Source organism: Danio rerio, chromosome 24 (genome assembly GCF_052040795.2).
Source record: "Danio rerio strain M-AB ecotype USA chromosome 24, GRCz13ab, whole genome shotgun sequence".
Classification (NCBI taxonomy): domain Eukaryota; kingdom Metazoa; phylum Chordata; class Actinopteri; order Cypriniformes; family Danionidae; genus Danio; species Danio rerio.
Window position 1 is genome coordinate 35,700,001 of NC_141044.1, and position 26,948 is coordinate 35,726,948.

The 26,948-nt window shown below is 32.4% G+C and overlaps 2 protein-coding genes across 30 annotated transcripts in view; one reads left to right on the forward strand and one right to left on the reverse strand.

The window, feature by feature from the left end:
- pde1ca (phosphodiesterase 1C, calmodulin-dependent a) overlaps nucleotides 1–24,999 on the forward strand; it is a 203,529-nt gene extending 178,530 nt beyond the window's left edge. For 5 of the 29 annotated variants that reach the window (XM_087309833.1, XM_087309834.1, XM_087309838.1 and 2 more), the window contains 3 exons: nucleotides 5,087–5,437; nucleotides 8,217–8,273; nucleotides 14,135–18,196. In XM_087309833.1, the coding sequence (XP_087165959.1) occupies nucleotides 5,087–5,437; nucleotides 8,217–8,273; nucleotides 14,135–14,217 (491 nt within the window). In that variant the 3' untranslated portion in view covers nucleotides 14,218–18,196. Of the gene's footprint in view, nucleotides 1–58; nucleotides 495–5,086; nucleotides 5,438–8,216; nucleotides 8,274–14,134; nucleotides 18,197–22,812 lie in introns of those variants that run through there. The other 24 variants (XR_015525178.1, XR_015525179.1, XR_015525184.1 and 21 more) reach the window with 15 other exon arrangements.
- A 72-nt stretch (nucleotides 25,000–25,071) lies between these two features.
- Nucleotides 25,072–26,583, reverse strand: ppp1r17 (protein phosphatase 1 regulatory subunit 17). The gene is made up of 4 exons (NM_001386576.1): nucleotides 26,556–26,583; nucleotides 25,567–25,644; nucleotides 25,287–25,400; nucleotides 25,072–25,206 (listed from the first exon to the last, which is right to left on the reverse strand). Exons 2-4 carry the CDS (start codon nucleotides 25,634–25,636, stop codon nucleotides 25,136–25,138), a joined length of 255 nt encoding a protein of 84 aa, NP_001373505.1. The 5' UTR covers nucleotides 25,637–25,644; nucleotides 26,556–26,583; the 3' UTR covers nucleotides 25,072–25,135.
- Nucleotides 26,584–26,948: the final 365 nt, after the last annotated feature.

The window sequence follows — 26,948 nt, forward strand, 5'->3', positions numbered from 1 at the left end:
ACCTTCACGGCCAATCACAGTTATTTCTGTTGAGCATGTGAACACAATGGCAAATCAGCGCTGTTTTAAGCTGGATATATACTTTCGCTGGGCGCTGCATCGCACACCTCCGCTGACTGCATGCGCACCTTGCAAAATGGATGAGGTTTTTATACTTGCCGCGTTCGCTATTGTGATTTTCTTTAAATGACAGGGGCCGGTCAAAAGAAACCCACTGTAAAATCAGATGGATAAACAGAGAAGTTGAAAGTTTCCGGAACTACGTCATATCATTAATATCATTCAATATTTTTAAACTAATTGTTTTTATTATTATTAAAAATTATTTTAATGATTATAAGGATTTTTATTACCATTCAAGATTTTTTTTAAATCAAACTTTGATGCATCACTTGCTTTTATTCATATCTCGGACAGTTTTACCTATTAAAGTTTATTAAAATATTAATGATGACAGAACATGAGTTGATCTACAAATATATTTTTATTATGACAAGAATAAAAGTTAAAAAAAGTACACTTACTAAAGAATACAGATGTTTTTTTAGATTTAGCGCGCTCCACAATTCACACATTTCTGTCTGGCTAGTTTCTGTCATATACTCATGCCAAAAGGCAATAATGGTCCAACATTCCTGACCATTATCACCAATAAAGCCTAGAAAAACAGGCATCAGTATATTGTAAACCAACAGGGTTAAATATTCCTTTCCAGTTTTTGAAAGAAAAAATCTGTTCCTTAATTATAGCTTTGTAACTATTAAATTGTTTTGAATTCTAAATTGTAGGCTAATATATACATCAGTGTAAAAGCTATGACTGGTGGAAAAACATATTCTTTAATTGTGTACCTGGGTCTCCACTTTTCCCATGACCTCTTTTGGCATAAACAAACGTATCCCTCATGTTTTTCCAAACCTTTTAACAAAAACTTTACTCCTTTTATCTCATGGCTGTTGCAATTTCTAGCTAAGAATGATTGATCATCTGGTTCTCTCCATGATCACAGATCATAAAGATGTCTGTACAGGCGTACTGTTCTGACAAAATCTCTTCAAAATGATTCACATTTAACTCAAATCAAACGTGGCACCACGTGAACTGTTCACTCGAATCTCAAAAAAAAAAAAAAACATGTGCTTCGCTGGCTGAAATCATGTTGCGACACTCAAAGCGAACCTCCCCATACTCAGCCATGAGGTCACATTTGCCGTGCAAACGTTTTTAAAATTTCAATATCGATTGGTACCAAATTCCAGTATCGTGACAACACTAGAATTGAAAACAAATATTGCTTAAGGGCAGCAAATAATAGTGACTTTTAAAATGATTTTAAAACAATTAAAAACGGCTTTTTTCTAGCCAAAATTAAACAAATAGAACTGTCTCCAGGAGAAAACATAATATAGCAAAGTAATGTGACAAATCCCTTGCTCTGTTAAACATCATTGCAGGAGTTCACACTTAGCTGATAATTGATTATAAAGATTGTTTGGCATGCTGTCCCAGGAGAGAGCCCTGAGGTCATAAGATACTCGAGCCTGGGGCTCCCTCCCGTTTGCAAGGCAAGAGGGGAGTTTGAGCTCAGGTAAATCTCGAGAACTCCCCTGCTGTAGTAACTAATGAACAGATAGTGATTGCTTTTAAGAGATAACTACTTAAGAGCATGTCAATGGTGCAGATTTTAATTAGTCAATTAACTTAAGTTGCATGTTTTTTGACGATGGAAGGAAACCTGGGGGAAACCCATGTGAACCCAGGGAGAACGTGTAAATTGTGCACAGAAATGTCAGCTGGCTTGTTAAGGACTAGAACCAGTGACGTTCTTTCTGTGAGGCAACAGTGCTAACCACTGGGCCACCGTGCCACCCATCTAGAAAAGGAGGAGGAGTAGAGGCGGAGAAAGGGGTTTCTTCAAAAAGAAGATTGCAGTTAAATGGAACTTAGAGTATTTATAGTGACTTAGAAATCATCTGATTAGTGAATCTTGAATTGGATAATGCGGGACCAGCTGTGTTCAATCATAAGCACGTGATCCTCTTGAAATTAGTTTATAAATAAATTACACTTAAGAAATATTTAAAAAAAATTACTTGAACTCTATTTTGACTTCTCAGTTCATGACACCTTTAATGCTTCAATTTTGCTTAAGTATTTTATGTATTTAGGCAGTAAAGAAGTGTTAGAAACCACATAGAAAACCCGATTGATCATATAGCAATAAGCTGGAATTCAATAACAACTACATTCATATTTTCTCTAAAAATCTACTCCTAGAAATACCGTCTTATGGAAAATAAATGAATTCAATATAATAAAAAAAAACGATTCAAGAGCTCAGGCTTAACAGATAAACAAGCGTAAATCTTCACAGCATAGCTCTCGATCTCTGTTTAGCACAGATTTCCTACATAAAGCGTGTTGTAATATTAAATCATGACTGTGCGGGCTGATTTATTTTTTTCTCAGAGGAAAACTTTAGCATTTCAGAGAAATGTTTTCTAGCAATAGTATTAAGTCGAGATTACATCCACTTTCAGTCGACTACTATGAATTCTATTCATATTTGTGCAGTTCATGACAGCTGAAACTGATGATGAGTAAAAAGAAATTAATAATAATAATAATAATTCCTTACATTTATATAGCGCTTTTCTGGGCACTCAAAGCACTTTACACACAATGGGGGGAATCTCCTCATCCACCACCAGTGTGCAGCATCCACCTGGATGACGCGACGGCAGCCATTTTGCGCCAGACCGCACACCACACACCAGCTGATTGGTGGAGAGAAGACAGCGATGAAGCCAATTGGAATATGGGGATGGTTAGGAGGCCATGATGGACAGAGGCCAGTGGGCAGATTTGGCCTGGATGCCGGGGTTAAACCCCTACTCTTTTCGAAGGACATCCTGGGATTTTTAACGACCACAGAGAGTCGGGACCTCGGTTTAACGTCTCATCCGAAAGACGTTTTGCTGACTTTTGACCAAAAGAGAACCTGAAAGTCAACCAAACTATTTTTTTTAGCTCAAAACACTCATTCATTCATTTTCTTTTCAGCTTAATCCCTTTATTAATCTGGGGTCACCACAGCAGAATGAACCGCCAACTCAAAACATGTTATATAATAATAATAGGCAGCTCACTGGGTAGCACATTCGCCTCACAGCAAGAAGGTCACTGGTTCGAGCCTCAGCTGGGTCAGTTGGCTATTCTGTTTGGAGTTTGCATGTTCTCTGCATGTTGGTGGGGGTCTCTCCAGGTGCTCAGGTTTCCCCCGCAGTCCAAAGACATGCGCTATGAAATGGTTAAGCTAAATTGACCATAATGAATGCGTGTGTGTGAATGAGTGTTTGTGGATGTTTCCCAGTGATGGGTTGTGGCTGGAAGGGCATCCGCTGCGTAAAACATATTCTGGATAAGTTGGTGGTTCATTCCGCTGTGGCAATCCCAGATTAATAAAAGGACTAAGCTGAAAAGAAAATGAATAAATAATAATAATAATAATAATAATAATAATAATATATATATTTTTTATAATATTGTAATATATTATAATGTCTTGTCTTGTGTTTGTTATATTCTCTTTAACTAATTATATCTTTTTAAATTATGTTTGTTGCATTCTTTCAAAGAACTTAAACATATAGGAAATAGTATTTAAAATTTATTACATTTATAAATTTAATAATTAATGTACAAAGTAGTTGATTTTGGTTAACAATATTACATTTATTCAGAAAGGCACTATAAATAGGCCAAAAATGAGAATGAATGCATTTTTAATGTTTAATTATGACGTTAGTATTCATCAAAGCACATCTGCTTTAAAAATTGATTATGATAAAATATGATTTATGTGCAGATTAGCATTTAAGAATGATTTCTGATTGATCCAACCCAAGCTCATTCTGAAAACGTAGCCTCTACATCTCAGGCCTCTGGTGGATGTTTCTGGAGACTGTGATTTACGTGGCCGGAGGTACGTATGGCCGCATTTGGTTTTTTAAAGTGAACGCGGGGCGGTGTGACGCCGCTCCTCTTCACGCTCGCCGGCTGGGCTGACAGCTCGCCTCCTCCATGTGGAGGCCTTTCCCGCTGCAACTAGTCTGTCCGGTTAGCTCGACGTGTTACGCCGACGGAGCGGAGGCCTGGAGGAGGAGGAGCCGGGCAAGTTCGAGACCGGGTTCGAGTCTGTGAAAGAGCGTTTCCAGAAATCAGGTAAATAATCCAAAAAAAAATCCCCAAAAAAAAGCGAACAAGTTTGTAACGGGGTGAGAATGCGGCTTTTCTTTTTCTGCATGGCTTTTGTAAATCATTGCTTGGGTTTAGGGAAGAAGGAGGAGGAGGACTCTGAAGACTTGGGTAGCGATGCTGAAAATTCAAATTTGCATCAGTGGATTAAATTACATTTTAAATCATATTTAAATATAAAAAGAAAAGTAAATAGATTAATAAACAGTCATTTTCGATGGTAGTAATGTACAGTTGAAGTCAGAATTATTTGCCCCCCTGTGATTTTTTTATTTTATTTTATTTTTTAAATATTTTCCAAATGGTGTTTTACAGAGCAAGGAATTTTTCACAGTATTGCCTATAAAAAAATTTATTCTATAGAAAGTATTATTTGCTAAAATAAAAACAGTTTTAAATTAAAAATTAAATTCAAAAAATTAAAGTCAATATTGTTAGCAACCTCAAGCTATATTTATTTTTTCGATTAGCTACAGAACAAACCATTGTATACAATGACTTGCCTAATTACCCTAGTTAAGCCTTTAAATGTCACTGTAAGCTGAACTTTAGTATCTTGAAAAATATCTGGTCAAATATTATGTACTGTCATCATGTCAAAGATTAAAGAAATCAGTTCATAGAAATGAAGTAATAAAACTATAATGTGTAGAAATTTAAATTTGGGAACAAATATGAAATAATTGAAATGTAACTGTATATGTACGATCTGAACAGTAATCCTATGAACAGTAATTATTCTTTGAGCTATTTTGCATCCAAAAAAGAAGCCCAATACTGACACTATATCCTGTCACTATATCCAACACAACTAATTTGTGTGTCTTAGATCTAGAAGAAAAGGCCAAACAGGAAGAAATGGAGGAGAACGAAAAGAAAAAGGACACGGACACGCAGAGCAGTGACGACAATACTAAAACAGAAGACAAAATCAACACAGACTCAAACGCCAAATCTCCAGACAAACAGAAGGAAGACACAAGACCAGAGAAGGATTCAAAGACAGATCAAGAGGACTCCGGTAAAGCTAAAGTCGACAACAAGGAGCCCACAGAGCAGCAGCCCAGAGAAAAAGAGGGGAATAAAGACCCAGGAGGGATGAACGGAGCCCAAACACCGTCTGATGGAAAAGAGCCTGAGACCAGCAGCGACACGGACAACAGCCAGCGTGTGCACAACGGTGAGTCTCACTGTTTACTACTAATTTTACTGAAAAACATGCGTAAATTTGCAGTTTTTCGAGTTTTTTTTTTTTTTTTTTGACGCATGTTTTTATTTTCCCCATTTGTTTAAGCTTCTGAATTGCATTACTTGACCTTGATCTTTCTTTCAACAACTTGTAACCTTGAAAAGTTTGGAAAGGTGACTTTTATTGACATATTTATTAGTTTAAAGGGATATATATCGTTTGGGTTGGTGTGGTATATTCAACATAGACTCATTCTGAAAATGTAGCCCTGTAAACATTCCTGGAGATCTCGAGTTATGTAGCCAGAAGTACGTATGGCTGCATTTCGTCTTTAAGGCAAACGCTACGGGGCGGTATGACATCATTCCTTTTCGTGCTTACCAGCTAACCGCTTACTTCCGTGTGGACTGCTTTTACGCTGTTACTAGTTTGTCCGGTTAGCTCGCCATGTACATCAGCGAATTTGAGATACAGAGAGGATTTGACCATGACAACGGCATTCGAGTCTGGCGAAGAACGGTTCTAGAAAGCAGGTAAGACAAAAACAAAAGCCAAAAATAAAATAAGCAAGTAAATAACAGGGTGAGAATGTGGTAAAATTTGAAAACGTGGTAAAAAATCAGGCTAGGGCTTTTCTTTTTCTGTATTGCTTCTTAAAACTGTCGGTTTAGGGAAGTGGGTGGGCGGGTCAATCGGTGCTTTTGAAAACACTATCGGTTGGGTTTAGAGAAGAGGGTTGGTGAGGGGATCGGTCAGGCAGTCAGTCAACAGCGACCTTTGGTGGATTTATGTGAGAAAAGCAGGCTCAAATGACACTCACAAGAGAAATTTGAGATCTCAAAAAGCGTACACAGCGGCCTCTGGTGGATTTGCGAAAACAAGAAAGTGCTCTTCACAAATGTGTACAGGGCTATGTATTCAGAATGAGTCTGGGCTTTGTATATTGTAGTATAAAAATCTTTTGCCGGTTTATTTTCTGGTATTTTACAGACTTATTTCACTATATATTATTTCTTCATGATTATATTTCAAACTGCTAGAATGTCAATGAAAGTCACTTTGTTAAACTGTAGAGTTTAATTTTTGGCATAAAAAGTGGGCAGAGCAGAGATCAAGCTCCCATAATGCAATTCACAACCGTAAATAAACGGAAAACACTTTTGTGAATCACAAAATATGGAAACTGTTAATTAACAGATATTTTTTACAGGGTGCAATATTGTGTACATGTTTTTGTCAAACTTGTGGTGGCTTTTGTGTTTAACTTTGTCCTCATAGATTTCAAAACTTTAGCATGCGCAATGACTGTCTGGTTTAGAGTATTTTGCAATTGTTGACCTTTGATTTGTCTTAAACGTGATGTAAACTAGTGGTTGACCAGTGAGGGTTTTAATTTTTAGTCAGTATTGGTATCATATGTAAAATGAATAATAAAAATAAAACATAAAAATTACAATAAAGTGAGCTTGCTTAGAATTAATATATAATAAAACAATCATTATGTACTTGTATTTAACATAATTAATTTGTAATAAATCAAAAACCTAACAAAGTTAAGCTAAACAAACAAATTAATATTATCTGAAAAAAAATATTTACGATTATTTTTATTATTATTATTATTATTATTATTATTATTATTATTATTATTATTATTATGTACTTGTATTTACAAAAATTTTACTTATGTAATTAATCATAAAGCTAACTAAATAAATAAAACAATTTTCATGTGTTTTCGTTTATTCATTAATCAATAAACAAATAAAATGTTATTTTGGTAGAAACAATTATTATTATTATTATTATTATTATTATTATTATTATTATTACTATTATTATTTTATTATTATTATTATTATTATTATTATTACTATTATTATTTTATTATTATTATTATTATTATTATGTACTTGCAATTGTATACTTGTAATAAAATATAAACATATAAATATATATGTTAAATATAAACAAACAATTTATTATCAAAACAATCAAAATTATTACCAATCATTGTTATTATTATTATTATTATTATTATTATTATTATTATTATTATTATTATGTGGTTGTAACTGACTGATGCTGGCACACACACGGAGTATATATATAATTTAAGTTTATCACTATTATAATCTGTACTACACTTTTCCTTGCCTAACATTGTGTTTTTTTGTTGTTGTAAGCTATAAGAAACAATTACATGCTAAAAAGGTGGCTTTGTTTATAATACTTTGTAGTATACTTGTAGTACAATCTTTTCCTATAATGTTTTGAGTACAGAGTGTTCTATGTCATGTAATGTGCTGTATAGTGTGTACAATACAATTTATAGTGTGCAGTGTGCTGTATATAGTATTAGTACTTACTGAATTAGTAGTGTTCAGTGTTTTCGAACTAGTGCATTAATAAGTCTGCTGTATACTACTTACTAGTACTTACTCAGTACTGTAGCCTGTACATATGTGCATTATTTTCACTTCAAACACATGTTAAAAAAGCAGTATTTTCTGTTTTGCACAATTTAAGTATACACTTCATAAGTTAAAACATTACCAGGAGCGCAGAGCAGTAACACTGTTAGTATAGCAGGTAGAATGGCTGTCAACATAAGAAAAGTGCTCGTCTTTTGTTTGTTTGTTTTTTGTTAGTTTGTTTGTTTGTTTTTGTCTTTTGTTTGTTTGTTTGTTTGTTTGTTTGTTTGTTTGTTTGTTTGTTTGTTTGCACTAAGTGGACTCAGTTAGTGACCCGTGTCTTGTCTGAATGTCAGGGAGCGAGGAACTCAACTCTCCTGACAGTGACGACAGTGAAAGCAAGAGATCATACGGTAACACCATCATCTCCTTTAACTGCCATTGCCATCACATAGCGGCTGAATCCTAATTAGCATAATAGCAGTTAGCAACACTGCGTGTCGTAAGCAAGGTGTGACATAATAAGTTTTAAACTATGAGTTTCAAAATTCACAATCAACTAATCAGTTTTTTGACCAGTCAGATTCCAGTAGGGGTGAGAATAACTATTTATTTATTTATTTATTTATTTATTTATTTATTTATTTATTTATTTATTTATTTATTTATTTATTTATTAATATTTTTATTTTTTTTACTTTTTAATTGATTTATTATTGATGATTTGAAATATTACTTTTATTTAATGACAATAAATAATATGTTTTTATATATATATATATATATATATATATATATATATATATATATATATATATATATATATATATATATATATATATATATATATATATATATATATATATATAATGTTTTATTATTGTTAATAATATTATATACCAGTTTGGGTTTTAATAATGGCTAGTTCAATATTGGAGCCTAAATTTTGATTGACTCATAGCTAATGAGAAAAAAAAGTAAACATTATAAATTAGATAAATTATTAAATTATATTATTTAAAATAATAAATAAAACATTGACAGTTTTTTATTAATTAATCTTTATGTATAAATTAAGTAAAAAAAAATCTTGAGAAGTGATTAAAATATTGTGTAGTTGTAAATGATCAAACAATAAGTTTTCTAAAGGTCCAAAATCAGGAACATAATATGCTATTTACTTTTACAGTCAGTGTCTATTAATCAGTATTTTAAAAATGGCTTATAATATATATACAATATAATTTAATATAAGGTGACACACAGTGGCGCAGTTGATAGTGCTGTCACCTCACAGCAAGAAGGTCGCTGGTTCGAGCCTCGGCTGGGTCAGTGTTGGTGTTTCTGTGTGGAGGTTTCATGTTCTCCTTGCATTCGCGTGTGTTTCCTCCGGGTGCTCTGGTTTTCCCCACAGTCCAAAGACATACACTATAGGTGAATTGGGTAGGCTAAATTGTAGTGTATGTGTGTGAATGAGTGTGGATTTTTCCCCGAGATGGGTTGCAGCTGGAAGGGCATCCGCTGCATAAAAACGTTCTGGATAAGTTGGCAGTTCATTCTGCTGTGGCGACCCCAGATTAATAAAGGGACTAAGCTGAAAAGACAATGAATGAATGGAGTAATATAATATAATTTCTTATAATAATTAATGGTATAATATAAAACAAATAAAAAAATAATGTATAATAATAATAATAATAATATTGACCTTGCCATTTTTTTTCTATTTTTTAGTTATTTGTTTTTTATTAAAACATCATATATAATTTAATGACAAAGATAATAAGAGTCAAATGTCAAATTAATGATTAATTCAAATCACTTTTGTTAGGTAAAAAATTAAATATAAAAAAATAAATTAAAATATTGTGTAGTTGTAAATTATCAAACCATATATTTTAAAAAGTCCACAACACATCAGGAACATATTATCCTATGTAATTGTACAGGTAGTGTCTATTAATTGATGTTTAAAAATGGCATATAAATGTATTTATAAGCCATTTTTAAATACTGATCATATATATATATATATATATATATATATATATATATATATATATATATATATATATATATATATATATATATATATATATAAAGGAGGCTAATTATATTGACCTTGGCCGTTTTTTCTGTTTTTAATTCACTGATTTTTTTTTTTTAAACACCATAAGTAATTTAATGACAAAGATAATAAAAGTCAAAATATAGATTGTCAAAATCTAGAAACTGGTTAATTTAAATAACTTTTTAATGTACAAATTACAGATAAATAAAAAAAATCTTCAGAAGTAATGTACTGTAAAATATTTTACCAGCAGCTAGCTCTCTGCAACTCTCATATGGTCGCCCACTGAAGCTAAGCAAGACTAAGTTGAAGCTAAGGGTGCCAGAAGTGGTGTTAGTGAGGCCAGCAGGGGGCGCTCAACCTTTGGTCTGTGTGGGTCCTGACACCGCAGTATAGTGAAGGGGACTCTATACTGCTCAGTGAGCACTGTCTTTCGGATAAGATGTAAAACCGGGGTCCCGACTTTCTGTGGTCATTAAAAATTGGAAAAAAGTAGGGTTTAAAAAATGCAAAATGGCTGCTGTCACGTCATCCAGGTGTATGCTGCACACTGGTGGTGGATGGGAAGATTCCCCCTAATCTAATGTGTAAAGCGATTTGAGTGTCTAGAAAGGCGCTATATAAAATGGAAGGAATTAATATTATTATTATTATTATTAATAATGTGTAGTTGTAAATTATCAGGAAATAAATATTTTAAAAAAGACCAAAACACATCAGGAACAAAATATGCTATGTAATTGTACAGTTAGTGACTATTAATCAGTATTTAAATATGATTAAACATGATCCAGCATATATCAGTTTATCACTAACGTAAGCTGCACTATATCTTCATTTCAGCTTTCGTTGCTTTTCATCGTATTCGTTGTAACCATGTGTGTAACCACAATCACAACTGGTTTGGAAAAACCTCACATTAACATGAAAGATTTTTTATTACTGTGTTACAGGACGTCGTGTACCACAGTGTCTACATCTTAACATTGCACTCGCATAACACATCAGAGAAACCAATTATCTTCTGAGTCATTTCAGTCCCAAAAAAAAACACCCAAGGATAAATTTCTCTAAAATCCAGTGAAAGTAGTTTGATTTCCGGGCACCTTCGGCCCACTTTTCAGCATGTTATGATTTTGAGACACAACACAAACAGAATGTCAATTGTGATTCAGCCGCTATCAGCAGGGGAGCTACTTTAGATTAATTTTATTTTCCCTCTCATCAGGAAAATTGGCAGAAAAAAAGCCACGTCATGTTGATTTGACACCTTTGCACATTCTCTTTTCACCTCTGCATTTCTCCGTCTTGTCAAAACGAAACCATTTTCCCACCTTCCTGTCGTTCCAAACAAGTATGAGAAATTTTCAGGTATATTTCCAGGACGTTTTTGATATATATGAACACATATATATGTGTACAGCAGTCAACATTTAAAGCTGATCATAAAATTTCATCAAAGTTTGGCTTTTTGTTTTAGGTGTTATTTTTTCTACCAGTTTATGAAGGGAAATATTGTAAGTTTATGCTGTTTTGCAATAAATTCAAGTTGACGTCAGAATTATTAGCCTTCCTCTTAAATTTGAATTTTCCCCTATTTCTGTTTCACGAAGAGAGGTTTCTTTTTTCAACACATTTCTAAACCTAAGTTTTAATAACTCATTTCTAATAACTGATTACTTTTATGTTGGCCATGATAACAGTACATATTTTATATATAACAATGGTTTGTTCCAACACAGGCTAGGCTGATAGTGAAAACGTACCCCTGTATACTTTTCTGGGGAGCATGAAATATGTAGCCAGAGCTACGTATGGCTGCATTTCACCTTTAAAGCTAACGCTGATTGTTTCTTTTTGTGCTATCGCTGACTGTTTACCTCCATGTGGACGCCTTTTCCGCTGTTAGCAGTTTGTCCAGTGGCTCACCACCAGTGTGTTCGAATTATACATTGACGATCGGGGGGTCAACTATTTCGGTAATGTTAGTTTGTGTAATTCACGCTTCAGTTAATTCAGTTAAACAAGTTTTGTGGGATAAGGCTATTTAGTGTATTCTGACATTCTGTCATTAACATTATTGTTTAAAATATAGATCAGAGTGAACTTTTTCTCAGATTCAAAGGCCTCCAGGGGAATCCAGCTTTAACTAGGTGGGTCAGTACCCCTCAAACCGCCCTGTAATTTACACTCTGCTCGCCAAATTCACATTAGTGGACTTGAGATGCAGAGAAAAGTTGACCGTGACGACAGGGTTCGAGTCAGATAAGGAAAGGTTCCAGAAAGCAGGTGAACGAAAGGCAAAAAATAAAATAAACAAGTAAATATCAGGATGAGAATGTAGTAAAATCTGAAAACGTGGTAAAAATCTGGCAGCCACGAGGGCTTTTCTTTTTCTCGATTGCTTTTGAAAACACTATCGGTTGGGTGAAGAGAGGGGGGTGGGTGGGTGTAATCAGTCGGTCAGTTGGTCAGCCTGTCGGTTGACATCGGCCTTTGGTGAATTTGTGAATAAACAAAAGCGTACTTCCTGGGATGTATTTCACGCTCTCCAGAAATGTATACAGGGGTACATATCAGTAATGAGCCTGGGTTGGTTTGTTCTGTAGCCAATGGAAAAAATATTGCTTTAGGGGGCTAATAATATTGACCATAAAAAGATTTTTGAAATATTACAAACTGCTTTCATTCTAGCCAAGATAAAACAAATAGACTTTCTCCAGAAGAAACAATTAATTTAGGAAATACTGTGAAAATTCCCTAGCTCTGTTAAACATCATTTGGAAAATAATTGAAAAAGAAAGTAAAAAATCACATGGGGATGAATAATTTTGACTCCAACAATATAGTATTTTAGTATAGTAGCCAGTACAAAATATAATTATACTCTGAACCTTCATGAGAAAAATGTTCCCATTAAGACCCATTGAAACTGCAATATTGTTGGCAAAAATCCAAAATTTGGTCAGTCAGGCATTATGTTAATAAACCGCCATTAGAAATCTTTTTTAAAGCATTAACATCTTTTACGTGAAAGGATTTTTGGTAGTTATTATCATAAATTATACTGGTAAAGAAATATGCCAATAAAGTGTTAAAAAATATTAATCTATAATACTTTTATAATAATTTTTGACACAGATATGCTAATTAAACATAATTAAAAATAGCTACTGGCACTTTTTTTACAGTCCTCATCCCAATTTACAACCAGTACATTCTATAACTGCAATCATATAAAGTTGAAGGCCAAATTATTAGCACTCCGGTGAAATTATGATTCTTTTTTATATATTTGCCAAATGCTGACAGAGTAAGGAATTTTGTTAACAATATTTTCTATAGCATTTTTTATCTTCCTAGATAAAGTCTTATTTCTTTTAGTTTGTCTGGAATAAAAGAAGTTTTTAATAATGTATATTTTTAATTAGCCCCCTTAAGAATATTTCTGTTTTTCTGATTGGCTACAGAACAAACCACTGTTGACCAATAACCTTCCTAATTAACCTAACTTGCCTAGTTAACTTAATTAAACTGAGCTTTGAATGTCACTTTAAGCTCAATACTAGAAAAAAAAAATCATACTCTGTAAAAAAAAAAGCTGGGTTCCACACAATTTATTTGTGTTGAGACAACTTAAAGGAATGGTAACACTTTATTTTGATGGTCCACTAGTTGAATTAAGTTACATTGCATCTACATGCCAACTAATTCTTGTTAGATTTAAAGTAGACTATTAGGTTGGGATCGGGGTTGGAGTTGGGGTTAGTGTAAGTTGACATGAACTTGCAAAGTTTCTTATGGTCAGTTAAATGTCTGTTTAGCAGCAGTATCAACAAACATTAAACAGATGGCCTACTTATACTCAAATGGGCCATCAAAATAAAGTGTTATCAAAGGAATTAAGTTAACATATTACTTTTTACAAATTTAAGTGGATTGAATATGAAACAATTAAGTCACCCACAGGAGGGTGAATAATTTTCTGTACTGTTGGTTTGGAACGACATAACAAACAAATGTTCATTTTCCATTCAAATACTCTCAACAAATCATACCAAAATCCTGTGTTCTGTGATGATCATAATCAGTGTAACATTCAGTATCCATCCCAAATAAGTTCTGAACACCTCATTCCCCTGTCAGACGTCAGTCAGTGGAAGCGGAGATCTAAATGTGCCAAATATCTGCTCTCCTCTGCAGACTCAGAAGACGAGCACAGTAACTGTGGGATCTCTCCATCTTCAGACAGCGCTGCCGCGGCATCTGCGCCCCATGCAGACTAAACAGCGAACCAATCCTGTACTATGCTGACCCCTGGTGGCTATTTGTCATTTTTCTTTTTTGAAACTGGATCTTCTTACTTTCATTAATCTCCATTGGATGCACACACCAGGTTTTGGATTATCTGAAATGCACAAATTGTAAACTCAAATGGATGCACACACACACACACACACACAAAGAAAACAAATCATGGCTTTTGAAAGCTGAAATGCCACATGGAGATGAAATGTGGAAAGCGTTCTGGATGATGTTGTTCCCCTGGGACAGAGCGACATCTGCCAACCTTCTCAAGACAGACAACGGAGAACTTTAAACAACTCATGAAAAAAAAAAAAAAACGTCACCTTCAAGAACACGTCCAAAGAATGTCTGCTGTTCTTTACCTCTTATTTTGATCACTGGTTGGTCACACTTTACTTGAAGCCTTTATGCATCACAACATAATGTGTGTTTTAATACATTATATCGTAATGTTATATTTTAAAGGGTTAGTTCACACAAAAATGACAATTCTGTTATTAAATACTGTAGAAAACTTGGTGATTGTCTCTATCCAGGTCACGGCAAATTGTAGAGAATTTGGTGATTTTAGTCTCTATCCTGGTCACAGCACCAAATTCTAGTGAATTTAGTGATTTTAGTCTCTTTCGTGGTCATAACACTAAATTGTTGGGAATTCTGTGATTTTAGTCTATATCTAAGTCACGGCACCAAATTGTTGGGAATTCTGTGATTTTAGTCTCTATCCGGGTCACGGCACTTAATTGTAGGTAAATTGGTGATTTTTGTTTCTTTTTGGGTCACGGCACCAAATTGTAGCGAATATCACAATTTGGATCCAGTTACTATGACCATTTATGTGAAGCTGCTTTGACACAATCTACATTGTAAAAGCGCTATACAAATAAAGCTGAATTGAATTGAGTTATTCAGGTCATGGCACAAAACTGTAGGGAATTTTAGTCTCTATCCATGTCACAGCACCAAATTGTAGGGAATTCTGTGATTTTAGTCTCTATTCGGGTCACGGCACCAAATTGTAGGGAATTCTGTGATTTTAGTCTCTATCCAGGTCACAGCACCAAATTGTAGAGAATTCTGTGATTTTAGTCTCTATCCGGGTCACGGCACTAAATTGTAGTTTTTTTTTTTTTGTTGATTTTAGTCTCTATTCGGGTCACAGCACCAAATTGTAGGGAATTCTGTGATTTTAGTCTCTATCCAGGTCACAGCACCAAATTGTAGGGAATTCTGTGATTTTAGTCTCTAGCCGGGTCACGGCACTAAATTGTAGGTAATTTGGTGATTTTAGTCTCTATCCGGGTCACGGCACCAATTTGTAGCAAATTTCAGAATTTGGTTCTCTATTCAGGTCATGGCACAAAACTGTAGGGAATTTTATTCTCTATCCGTGTCACAGCACCAAATTGTAGCGAATTTCAGGATCTGTGTCTCTGTTCGGGTCACGGCACCAATAGCGAATTTTAGTCTCTATCCGAGTCACGACACCAAATTGTTGGGAATTCTGTGATTTTAATCTCGATCCAGGTCACAGCACCAAATTTTAGGGAATTCTGTGATTTTAGTCTCTATTCGGGTCAAGGCACCAAATTGTAGGGAATTCTGTGATTTTATTCTGGAACATCATTTTTGTTCAATAACATAATCCATTCCTTTTCCCCACCCCTAAACCCAACCATAACTGTAAATTATTCCCAAAATCAGAGGGGAATAATAATAGCACACACCTGATTGTAAACCTAAACTTAACTTGAACTGTAAACATATCCCTTAATTCTAATTGGCTGATTGGAATGTTAATCCAGGAACTTGTCCTACTTGGTGAAATCAGGCTGGCGCTAGGAATACACTGTGATTGAAAATCAAGCAATCCATGCATTTCTAAACTTATGAACCCATTAGTACTGTGTTGTCGAATTATATTTATATTTATTTCTTTACACACTTAAGGTTTAAATACTTTATTGAACCTTCTCTTTACGGCGTCTTTAGACCAGTTGTCATTTTCTGCTAATTAATGCTTTAAATGACAAAAAAACTCAATCAATTAAATGTAGTGAAGTGTGAAAATTAATAAAAATTGTCAATACGCGTCAGATATTTTACATGTCTTCTTTATAATAGTGGTTTTATGTTAATTATAAAAAAATTTCATATTTTTATTCTAAATCTGTTTATTGTAATTATTTTACAGTTGAAGTCAGAATTATTGGCCCACCTTTGATTTTTTTTTTTCTTTTTTTAAATATTTCCCAAATGGTGTTTAACAGAGCAAGGATACTTTCACAGCATGTCTGATAATATTTTTTCTTCTGGAGAAAATCTTATTTGTTTTATTTCGGCTAGAATAAAAGCAGCTAATAAGTTTTAAAACAACATTTTAAGGTCAATATTATTAGCCCCTTTAAGCTATATATTTTTCAATAGTCTACAGAACAAACCATCGTTATACAATAACTTGCCTAATTACCCTAACCTGCCTGATTATCCTAGTTAAGCCTTTAAATGTCACTTTAAGCTGTATAGAAGTGTCTTGAAAAATATCTAGTCAAATATTATTTACTGTCATCATGGCAAAGATAAAAGAAATCAGTTATTAGAGATGAGTTATTAAAACTATTTTGTTTAGAAATGTGCTGAAGAAATTTTATTTTTATTAAACAGAAATTAGGGAAAAAATAAATGGGGGGGGGGGGTCTAATAATTCAGGGGGCCTAATAATTCTGACATCAACTGTAAGTTGAAATGACTCATTACTTTAGTTTAGTTCAGCTTCAAAATTTAAGGCAGAAATGATTTCTTACTCTTAGTTTGTGCTTCATTTTTACTCCAAATATCCAAAAACTACAAGTAAATGTTTGTTTTCATAAATACTGTTAAAATGAAGTGGGGTTTTCTTTAAAACAAGCTACATAATCTGCCAATGGGGTAAACATTATAATCTTGTTTTGGTTTGATTAATTACACAACAGTCAACTTTTTCAAATGAAATGAGTGTAGTTAACTTAAAATTGACTGAAAGTTAATTCTACTCATTTGAAAAGAGTTTTGTACTCAGTGCTGACGTTAATGAGTTAATTAAATACCTCATTACTTTAACTTAAATTGAGTAAATTCACAGTACTCATAGATTAGTTTAACTCAAATGGTTTGTAGCAATCAGTTTTCTCAAACAGTTTGAGTTGCCTTAATTTATTGGGTTTGACAGTACTAAGTTGGTTTGAGTTCTCTTAATTTTTTGCGTTTGTCTGTGCTCAAATTGCTTCATTTACTCAAATGGATTAAGTTCACAGTACTCACTTAGATTTGTTTTTGAACTTAAATGATTTGTTGCAATCGGTTTCCTCAAATGGTTTGAGTTACTTTAACTTTTTGGGTTTTACACTGTAGTAAAATATTTGTGTTTAATTTGTCATCAATTTACATTTTGTTGCATTATTCAAAGGCTTCAGGGAAAGTGTAATCATTTTTTTATGTTAGTTATATAGACTTGATGGTGCTGTCGTCCTGTTTTATTGTTGTGTGTGTGTGTATGAGATGTTGTACAGTTTCCATCATGTGTTGTTTGTACATACTTTGCAGGAGCTTCTTGATATCAAACTGTGTTAAATAGGATTTAATCATTAGATTTGCAGCCCGTAAGTCTTTGCAAATATCCTCTGCCAATTTCTCTTTTTTAGAAAGTTTTTGTAAGCGTGTTGTGGCTGATTAACCACACAGATATATAGGACTCTAGATCTGTCACAAATAATGTTGCCTTGTGATTCGCATAACATCGATTTCTGCTGCATATTGTGAAATGATTACAAAGAAGGGAGAAAGAACAAAAGTATGGAGCCTTTTTCTTGGAAATTAAACATTTTAAGATATTAGAATGCAAAGGTTATTTTAGAATACAATGTTTTTTAACTTATAAATATGTTGTAAATATGTATAGCTATTAAAAAATAGACAATAGACCACTTCTCATTTTCTCTGGATTTAAAGGATTTATTACGTATGGGTTTAAGTAAAATAATAATAATTGTCTTCTATAAAGGTCTGAGAACATTTCTTCAAACTAAAAAAAATTTTGTCATTTAGGCTATTTGTCATAATTTGTACCAAGAAGGGAACCAAATGTTTTTATATGGTTTGATGTGAAATTAAATTAAATGTTATTTTATTTTATTTTATTATTTTGTTTTTTAAGGTTTTATATTTTTTTATTTTGTTTTATTTTATTTTTATTTTTTTATTTAGTTTTTTGTTATTGTTTATTTTATTTGATTATTTTATATAGTTTTTTTTTTTTTGACTATTTTATTTTGTTTTTGGTTTTTATTTATTTTATTTTATTTTGATTTGTTTTGGTTTAGTTAGTTTTTTGTTGCTATTTTGTTTTATTTAGATTTGGTTTTATTCTATTTAGTTTTTTGTTGTTTATTATATTTTTAATTTGATTTGTTTTATTTTATTTTATTTTTTTTATTTTAATATTATTTTATTTAGTTTTTTGTTGTTGTTTATTTTATTTATTTTAATACATTTTTGTTGTTTATTTTATTTTAATGTGATTTGTTTTTGTTTTATTTAGATTTGATTTTATTTATTTTTATTTTATTTGTTTATATTTATTTTATATATATATATATATAATATATATATATATATATATATATATATATATATATATATATATATATATACATACATATATATATATATATATATATATATATATATATATATATATATATATATACATATATATATATATATATATATATATATATATATATATATATATATATATATATATATATGTATTTTTTTGTCCATTTTATTTTATTTAGTTTTGTTATGTTTTTATTTTGATTGGTTTTGTTTTATTTTAATTTTGTTTAATTTTCTTTTTTTTTCATTTTCTTTTTTGTTGCTTTTTATTTTGTTATGATTAGTTTATTTTTTTATTTTGATTTAATTTATTTTTATCCTATTTAGTTTCTTGTTATTTTATTTTATTTTGATTAGTTTTTTTTCTATTTTAATTGTATTTAATTTAATTTTAGTTTATTTTGTTGTTGTTTATTTTATTATATTTTATTCTGATTTGTTTTGATCTATTTTAAATGTATTTTTTTGTTATTTTTTTGTTGTTTGTTTTATTTCATTTTTATCTTATTTCATTTATTTTCTAAAAACATCATTATCGTGTCATCTAAAAATGAATAGAAACATGCCTGAAAACATGCCACCTTTTTATTTAATGCAAACAACAACAACAAAAAAACTTTTTATTTTAAATTGGGAAGAAATGTCATCTGTAGTTTATGGATTGAAACAAAACTACATTTTGCTCAAATTAATTATAAATCCTGAGAAACTGAGAATTTTCCATTGCTATATATATATATATATATATATATATATATATATATATATATATATATATATATATATATATATATATATATATATATATATATATATATATATAAACAGTTGAACATGAATCAATGCACAAATCTCACTCTTTTGCTCAGCTCTCCAAGCCATTGAAATATAGTACAGTAAATGTAATTATTTTGACATTAGCTTGTATTTTCTTCTATTTTTGTAATGTAATGTATATAAACGTTTATATTATTTATGAAGTGTTTATAGGGTAATTTGGTATGAATAATGAACAACCCAGTGTAACTCTAGAAAGTGTATATTCATGCTCAGATCTGTGAGAGAATTAAAGGGAATTTCTCATGTTTTTAGTTCTCGTGGACGTAGAATCAAGTGCATTTTTTGCATTAAACTTTAGTCCTCGTGAGGTTTTTATATCTGTCTTCTGTCTGTGATGTTCATCTTTCTGTAAATCAATTTCATACTGTAAAATACAAAAGATAAAAGTAAAACAAACTAAAAAAAAAAAAACATGTAAATAGGCTGTTATAAATAGGCAGCAAAATCCTGTGTAAATGTCTGTTGCCTCAACCAAAGATGATTTTAATGTCTGTATGTCCTTTTGCGCATCGCAAGCCATCATTCATGCATATTTCTTGAGTTATTAGTTGGAGAGAAAAATGCATTGTTGCCTTAAATCTATTGTTGATGATCGCTGTGAATCTGTTTCGTTGTCCTCTTGACACATATCTTTGTTTTGGGTTTCTTTTTTTCAGTGTTTGTCTTGTCTTTTCTTCATCTTAAAGTGATTTCAGATTCGAGTCTGATGTGAATGTTTGCATGTTGCTCTCCTCGGTTTTGTGGATGAATTTTGCTACGCTCAATTTGATTGGTTGATCCTGTGCCATCGTAAAATGTCATGAATGTCACAATTTTATTCTGTTCTTGTTTTGTTCATTTCCAGCAGCAAAATGCAAAATGTGAATTTTCTTAATCAGTATTTACAGACAAATATCTAAACATATATAAATAAATATCTATATCTATAATATATCATAAAATATACATATCAATATGAATATATAGTTAAATTACTTTTTTTTTTTGGTAAATTCAGCAAGAAGTTTGCTGGTTCGAATCCCGGCTGGGCCAGTTGGCGTTTCTATGTGGAGTTCGCATGTTCTCCTCGTGTTCATGTGGGTTTCCTCTGGGTGCTCTGGTTTCCCCACAGTCTAAAGGCTGGGTTGCGGCTAGAATGGCTTCAGCTGCATAAAACATGCTGGAATAGTTGTCGGTTCATTCTTCTGTGGCAACCCCTGATAAATAAGGAACTAAGCCAAAGGAAAATGAATTAATATAATTATGAAAACAAAACAGATGGATAATTAAAAATGTTCTGCTTGCCCCTTTGTATGTTTTTCATGCATAAATATTCAGATAATCCAATATTTTACTTCCACTTGTTATTGTTTTATTTATAAATATTCAGTTTGTTTAATCATTTTTGCATACTTGTTATTGTTTTGTGTGGAAACGTTCAGTTAATTGAATATTAAATACCAAATTTGGTGTTTTGTGCAGAAACTTTTTATAATTTGTCCAAAAAAATACATTGCTTTGTATTTAAAAAATATTTTCTCTGAAGATAAAACATTTCTGATTCACTTAATCCTATTTTAAGAATGTTCAGATATTGTGTCAGAAATACAGATTAAGAAACCTCTGGGTAAATCGAGTACATTGTCAATTTTACTTTCTTTATTAGGCCTATAACTGTATTTTGCTATTCAAGTAATTTTTACCCTCATGTTTAACACATTTAGGCTCAGAGTGTGTCTTTTATTTTCTGTTTTTAAGTGAAATGCTGTATGTTTAAATAGGATAAATATGGCACGGTGAGACTTTGCCTTAATGACTGTTTAGTTCTGCTTTGTAGTAAATGTTGAGTACATATGTGTGTTCGCCAAGAAACCTCTATGTCAAAATTAAGCTATTTTTTTTTATTTATTTGATTTGAAATCCTCATGTACAGTTTAACTACGGCACTCAAATGCTTATTGTTTTAGTTTAAAGGGATAGTTCTGCCAAAATGACAATTCTGTCCATCATTTACTTCTCATTCACTTGCCACAAACCTGTAACCATTTACTTCAATTGTGTTTGTTTTTACTACTATGAAAGTCAAAGGCGGGGGCGGATTTAGTGATTTGGGGGCCCAAAGCAATTCCAGCCATGGGGCCCAAAAGTTCTAAAATGCACCTTTTGTACTTTAATTTATTTTTAATTGATGTTTTGCTTTTTTTCCCTTCTATCACTCAATTCCTCCTTTTCTCCATTTTATTTTAATGCAAAATATTAACAACAGCATATAAAGCATCTTGTAAAACTTTGTAAATTATTTTTTCTTTTCTTAAAATGAATTCACAACTAAAAATTATATATCTATTTCGTTTTTAAAACTAAATCTTTACCTAGCTTGACTGATGGGACACATTTGCGCAGATGTAACATTGAAAGAGGTAACATTAAACTTAAGTTTTTTAGACACTTGTCATACAAAATATGATAGAAATGATGTTATATATAGGTTATAGGTATAATTTATACTTCTAAGTATTTATTTGAGGGACCGCAGATTTCTTAAGGCCTTAAGCGCCTGATTATCTTGCTTATTGGTTAAATTGGTTAAAAGGTTACAGGTTTCTGACATTTTTCTGAATAAATTATTTCATGTTCAACAGAAAAAATACTCATAACTTTTTAAAACCAGTAAGTAAATAGGTACATTTTTATTTTGAGGTGAACAATATCCCTTTAATAAAACGACGAGCAGCGTAAATCACACTGTTCTGTACCGCTATCTGGCGGCCATTTTGTGAACTGCACCATTTTACTTATTTAATTTCGATCTGTCAGTTAGTTTATCGTAAAATTGTTTGATTTTTTTCAACATAAATGTTTATTGATGCATTCATGACTTTTTTATTTTAAAAAAAGAGGTGAAAATCATAGGGCAGGTGTGGTCATGTGATCATGCTTGTTTCGACGCTCCTTATTTGCACTTTTGTGACAATAAATCTTTACTCAAAGGGCTCAGATGACGAGTTTGAGTGTTTCTTTCGGTATGTCTGACCTTTGAATGTGTACAGTGTTAGATAGTTAGCTCGTTTGTTAAGATTGTGCTCTGTTTTTTGCAGTTTCGACTCGCCGCAAATACCATCTGGTGAGATACAGTAAGAAACCCAGTTACTGCGCGAACTCATATTTACCGTCCAGACCGCAGAAAGAGGAGAGCAGCAGAGCCGCTGACCCGCGAGTCAAAGCCCGACACCTGCAGACCATCTCTCTGAGACGAGGGAGGTGAACACACATACACACGTTGGGGGTTTCATCTTTTATGAAACATATCCTTGATTTAATGACTTTTTTCAGGCTACTGTACACTGTCCACTTCCCTCAATTCTACCCTGATGTTGTTTTCAAAACAAACACTCGCCTTAGAGGAAATATTATGCCTTTTTACGTTTTCAAATTAGCCTACTTCATTCTGTGGGATTTATGAGCCTTTTTCCTCATAGGCAAAAAAAAGATAAGTCTCCACAAGGTCAAAAATTGTTGGGATTGCTATACTTGTGGGGACATACGGTCCCAACAATGTTAAGAATACAAGACACACACACAAACAAGCATGCACATTCATATAGGCCTACTGTAGAATAATAAACTGCATAATGACAATATAGTCAATTTTAAGACAAATACAAGTTTTTTTCCCACATTGATTTTATAATAATTAGGCACAGTTTTTGTTTATTTAAATTATCTTATTATGTGTCATTTATCAGGCCTATTTGTAATTTTGAAGTTCATTGCTTTAATATTGGGTTATGTACTATATATTACCAGGATATTCTGCAAATAACAGCACTGTGCAGCCTCTTCACCCTTGTGTTTTATACATACAACAAGCAGATGAAACTCTACAGTTTGACTAATACTGCTGTTTGATGACATAATGTACTTTTGAGGCTTTTTAGGTGAAAATGTAGTTGTTTAGATTGCAACTAGCTGTTTATTTATAAGGAAAGTGTCTAAATATTTATAATTTCTGAGATTCAGTACATCTGAGCAGACCAAAGAAAGTGATGGTTAACGATCTGCCACAAGATGGCGACAGACACCGCATAATAAGTCCTTGATAATCTTGTTTTGTCAACACTTGCGACATTATGCTAGAGAATCATTCAAATACTAGTTCTAAAGTGACGCTTATGAAGTTGCAATGGTTTCTGCTGTTCTGACGGTCAAAATGGTGATGGTGCAAGAAAGTAGCCCCTGGTACAAAAGGGTTTTTGAGACTCTCCCTGTTTGATTTTCTTTTTTATACACATGATTATGCCGTCGAACTGTTGTATAAATGCCACATCACACTCTTAGCAGTGCGATATGGCTGTAAATCGGCACTGGTGGGGAGCACTAAGGCACGCCTCCCACCAATACCGATATACAGCCATATCGCACTGCTATTCGAGTGTGTGTGTATAAATATATATATAGTGCTCAGCATAAAAACTGTATATACTGTACATTAGATTAGTCAGTACTGAAGCTAAATCTGGAGTTTATCTAACAAAAGTACTTATGAGGAATCTCCAAAAACTAGTAAACCCAACTTTATACGTAATAAAAAATATTAAATAAGGGAAAATCAAGAGAGGCAAAAATTTTGAACAATTTAGGTGAAGTTTTGTTGGTTTTAGCAATATTTTGCTTGAATTTAATTGGATTATCTTTTAATTTCTAACCATGTTTGGTGACTAAAATATTATTTTAATAAAAATATCTGTTTAATGAATCGGTTTTGTTTAAATGGACCGAAATACATCACCTATTTTCACTAAGAAATAGATAAAAATATTTATTTTCAAAATGGCCTGTACTCAGTTATGCTGAGCTCTGTATATATGCATAGTTTGTTATATTTGTAATGAAATGAACATATATTAATTGTTGCTGTTTTTGCACTTTTTACCATATTGAGTATTTGGGGAGCTAATTTTGCTTTTGTGTGGAAAATCTCATTTTATTTTTATATTGTTGCAAAAAACCTATGTTGACAAGTTATAGAAAGTAGTTTCCTGAAATGTACCAGCTAACCTTCTGTACAGAAATAATCGCATACTAATACACCAGTACATACTACACAAACCCTGCTTTCAGAATTACCATAATAGTTCTGTGAGTGAATATGAACAACCATGATCACTATGTATTCTGTTTAAATTATATATAAACGATGACCCAATATGAACTATTCCTGCATTTATGCTACAATATTTCTATTGTATACAACATGCTTGTAAATAAAATGCTATCTGCTTCAATCCGCATTGTGTTTCTAAAGCAAAACACTAAAATAATCACACACATATACACACACACGTACACAAAACAGATCTGCAAAACCTACATTTAATGAAGGCTCGGAAAATAACAACAAATACTAACAATCAAACAAATCTACTTCTTCATCTCCTTCTCCTCATCCTCCTGATGAATCATTCGAGCTTCAGTCTTCATCAATCTCACGCCTGAGAAAGACAAGAAAACTCAGACAAAGAGACGTTTGTGGAACGTCCCCCCCCCCCCCCCCCCAAATACAAAATCTTGCCTGGTAAAAGCGGAGGGCTGTTGAGGACCGGAGTGTCTTTTCTCCGTGGTTTTTTCTGTCCCAGTTTACCCTGCTGATGTTCCTCGGCGACATGTTTCTGGTTGTCCATTTCATCTGCAGGAGGATAACAGGTTTACAATGCATCCAGCACACTGTCGCTATCTGTTAAGTCTCTGTTACACCCTGTTTCATCCACATTCTGAGCTTTTACATTCTGATCATCTCTTTTAAAATGCACAGAAATGCATGCAGAAAGGCACTGGGAAACTGCGGTACTCACAGAGGTGTTCGTGCATGGTGAGTGTGTGTTCGGCTTTGTCTGAGAGTGACCTCACACAGTCGGTGGACATGCTCCAGTCTGTTCAGGTATCAGATATCAGCACACACACATACACACGCGCTCATATGCTTGACAAAGGCACTGTCATATTTACTGGAAGGCATATTATTGGTTCTGAGAATGGTGCAAACTGAATAAACAAAAGAGAATCTGGACTCAAAAACACAAGGTTTGGAATGTAAGCCTGTTGTGGATAACTATGTCAATGCATAATGGGTTTATTAAATGTACAGACACATTCATTATCTGTTTATTTCCAGATAACATACGTTTACTTTAACTTTTTATAAGAAAAAAAAATCTAATATAACACCAGGAGCAATATAACATCCTAACACATGTATATAAATACCATAAATATAACTATGATAAACATTTTACTTATTCTAATATTAATTCCAATTATCAAATAATTAACAATATTTTAAATATAAAGTCCATTTCGAGAGTTAAAAATTATAATTAATTTACATTTATTAACATGCAAAGTAACAGACTCATAATTAACATGTTGAATAATATAAACAGAGAGAAAATATATAAATATATTAATCAAAATTACGCTGAAAACTACTTTTTATAATTTATTTTTAATGCCTTTGGTTTTTAGATGAATATTAATATTGTATTTGTAAACATTAATATATAATAATATTCTAAAAAGCATTTATATACATGGAAACATACTTGAATTGTTTTTCTTTATCAATTAACATTTTCTAAAACACTTGGTATGTTGTTTTACATTTAGAAAAAAAATGTGTATATTATTTAAGAGTTGCATTTTATTATATGACTATTTTTGTGTATGCAAGCTAAACATTAAGTATTAAATATGTATTTTTATTTGTGATAATTATTTATTAACATTTTCCATGCATTAGTTAAAATATTGTGGCTATCTTTATGATATATCTAGAAATCCTTACCTCAGTGCAGCAGAGCCGGAGCGTGACTGCAGGCCTGATCAAAGGCAGAGGTTATGTACTCCAGGAGGAGGGGCCTCCTCTATTGTCATGACAACGTGGTGCTTTTCATGTGTCAATCATCCAAGCTTCCATCAATGCGCATCATGGTCATCGAGCTTAAAACAACTCCCAACACTTTTAGCCCTGATTTAGACATGATGAAAAGCAAGCAGTTTGCGTCATTTGCTTTTGAGTTGATGTGTTTACAATTGACTCAATCTGTAATCTGAAATAGTTTTAAAATGGTGACCTATTTTTGTTATTTGTAACATCCACACTCTCGGCCACTGATCTATACTATAGATTAGTGGTACTCACTGGATTGGCCATGGGACATACATTATCCCGTTGTCA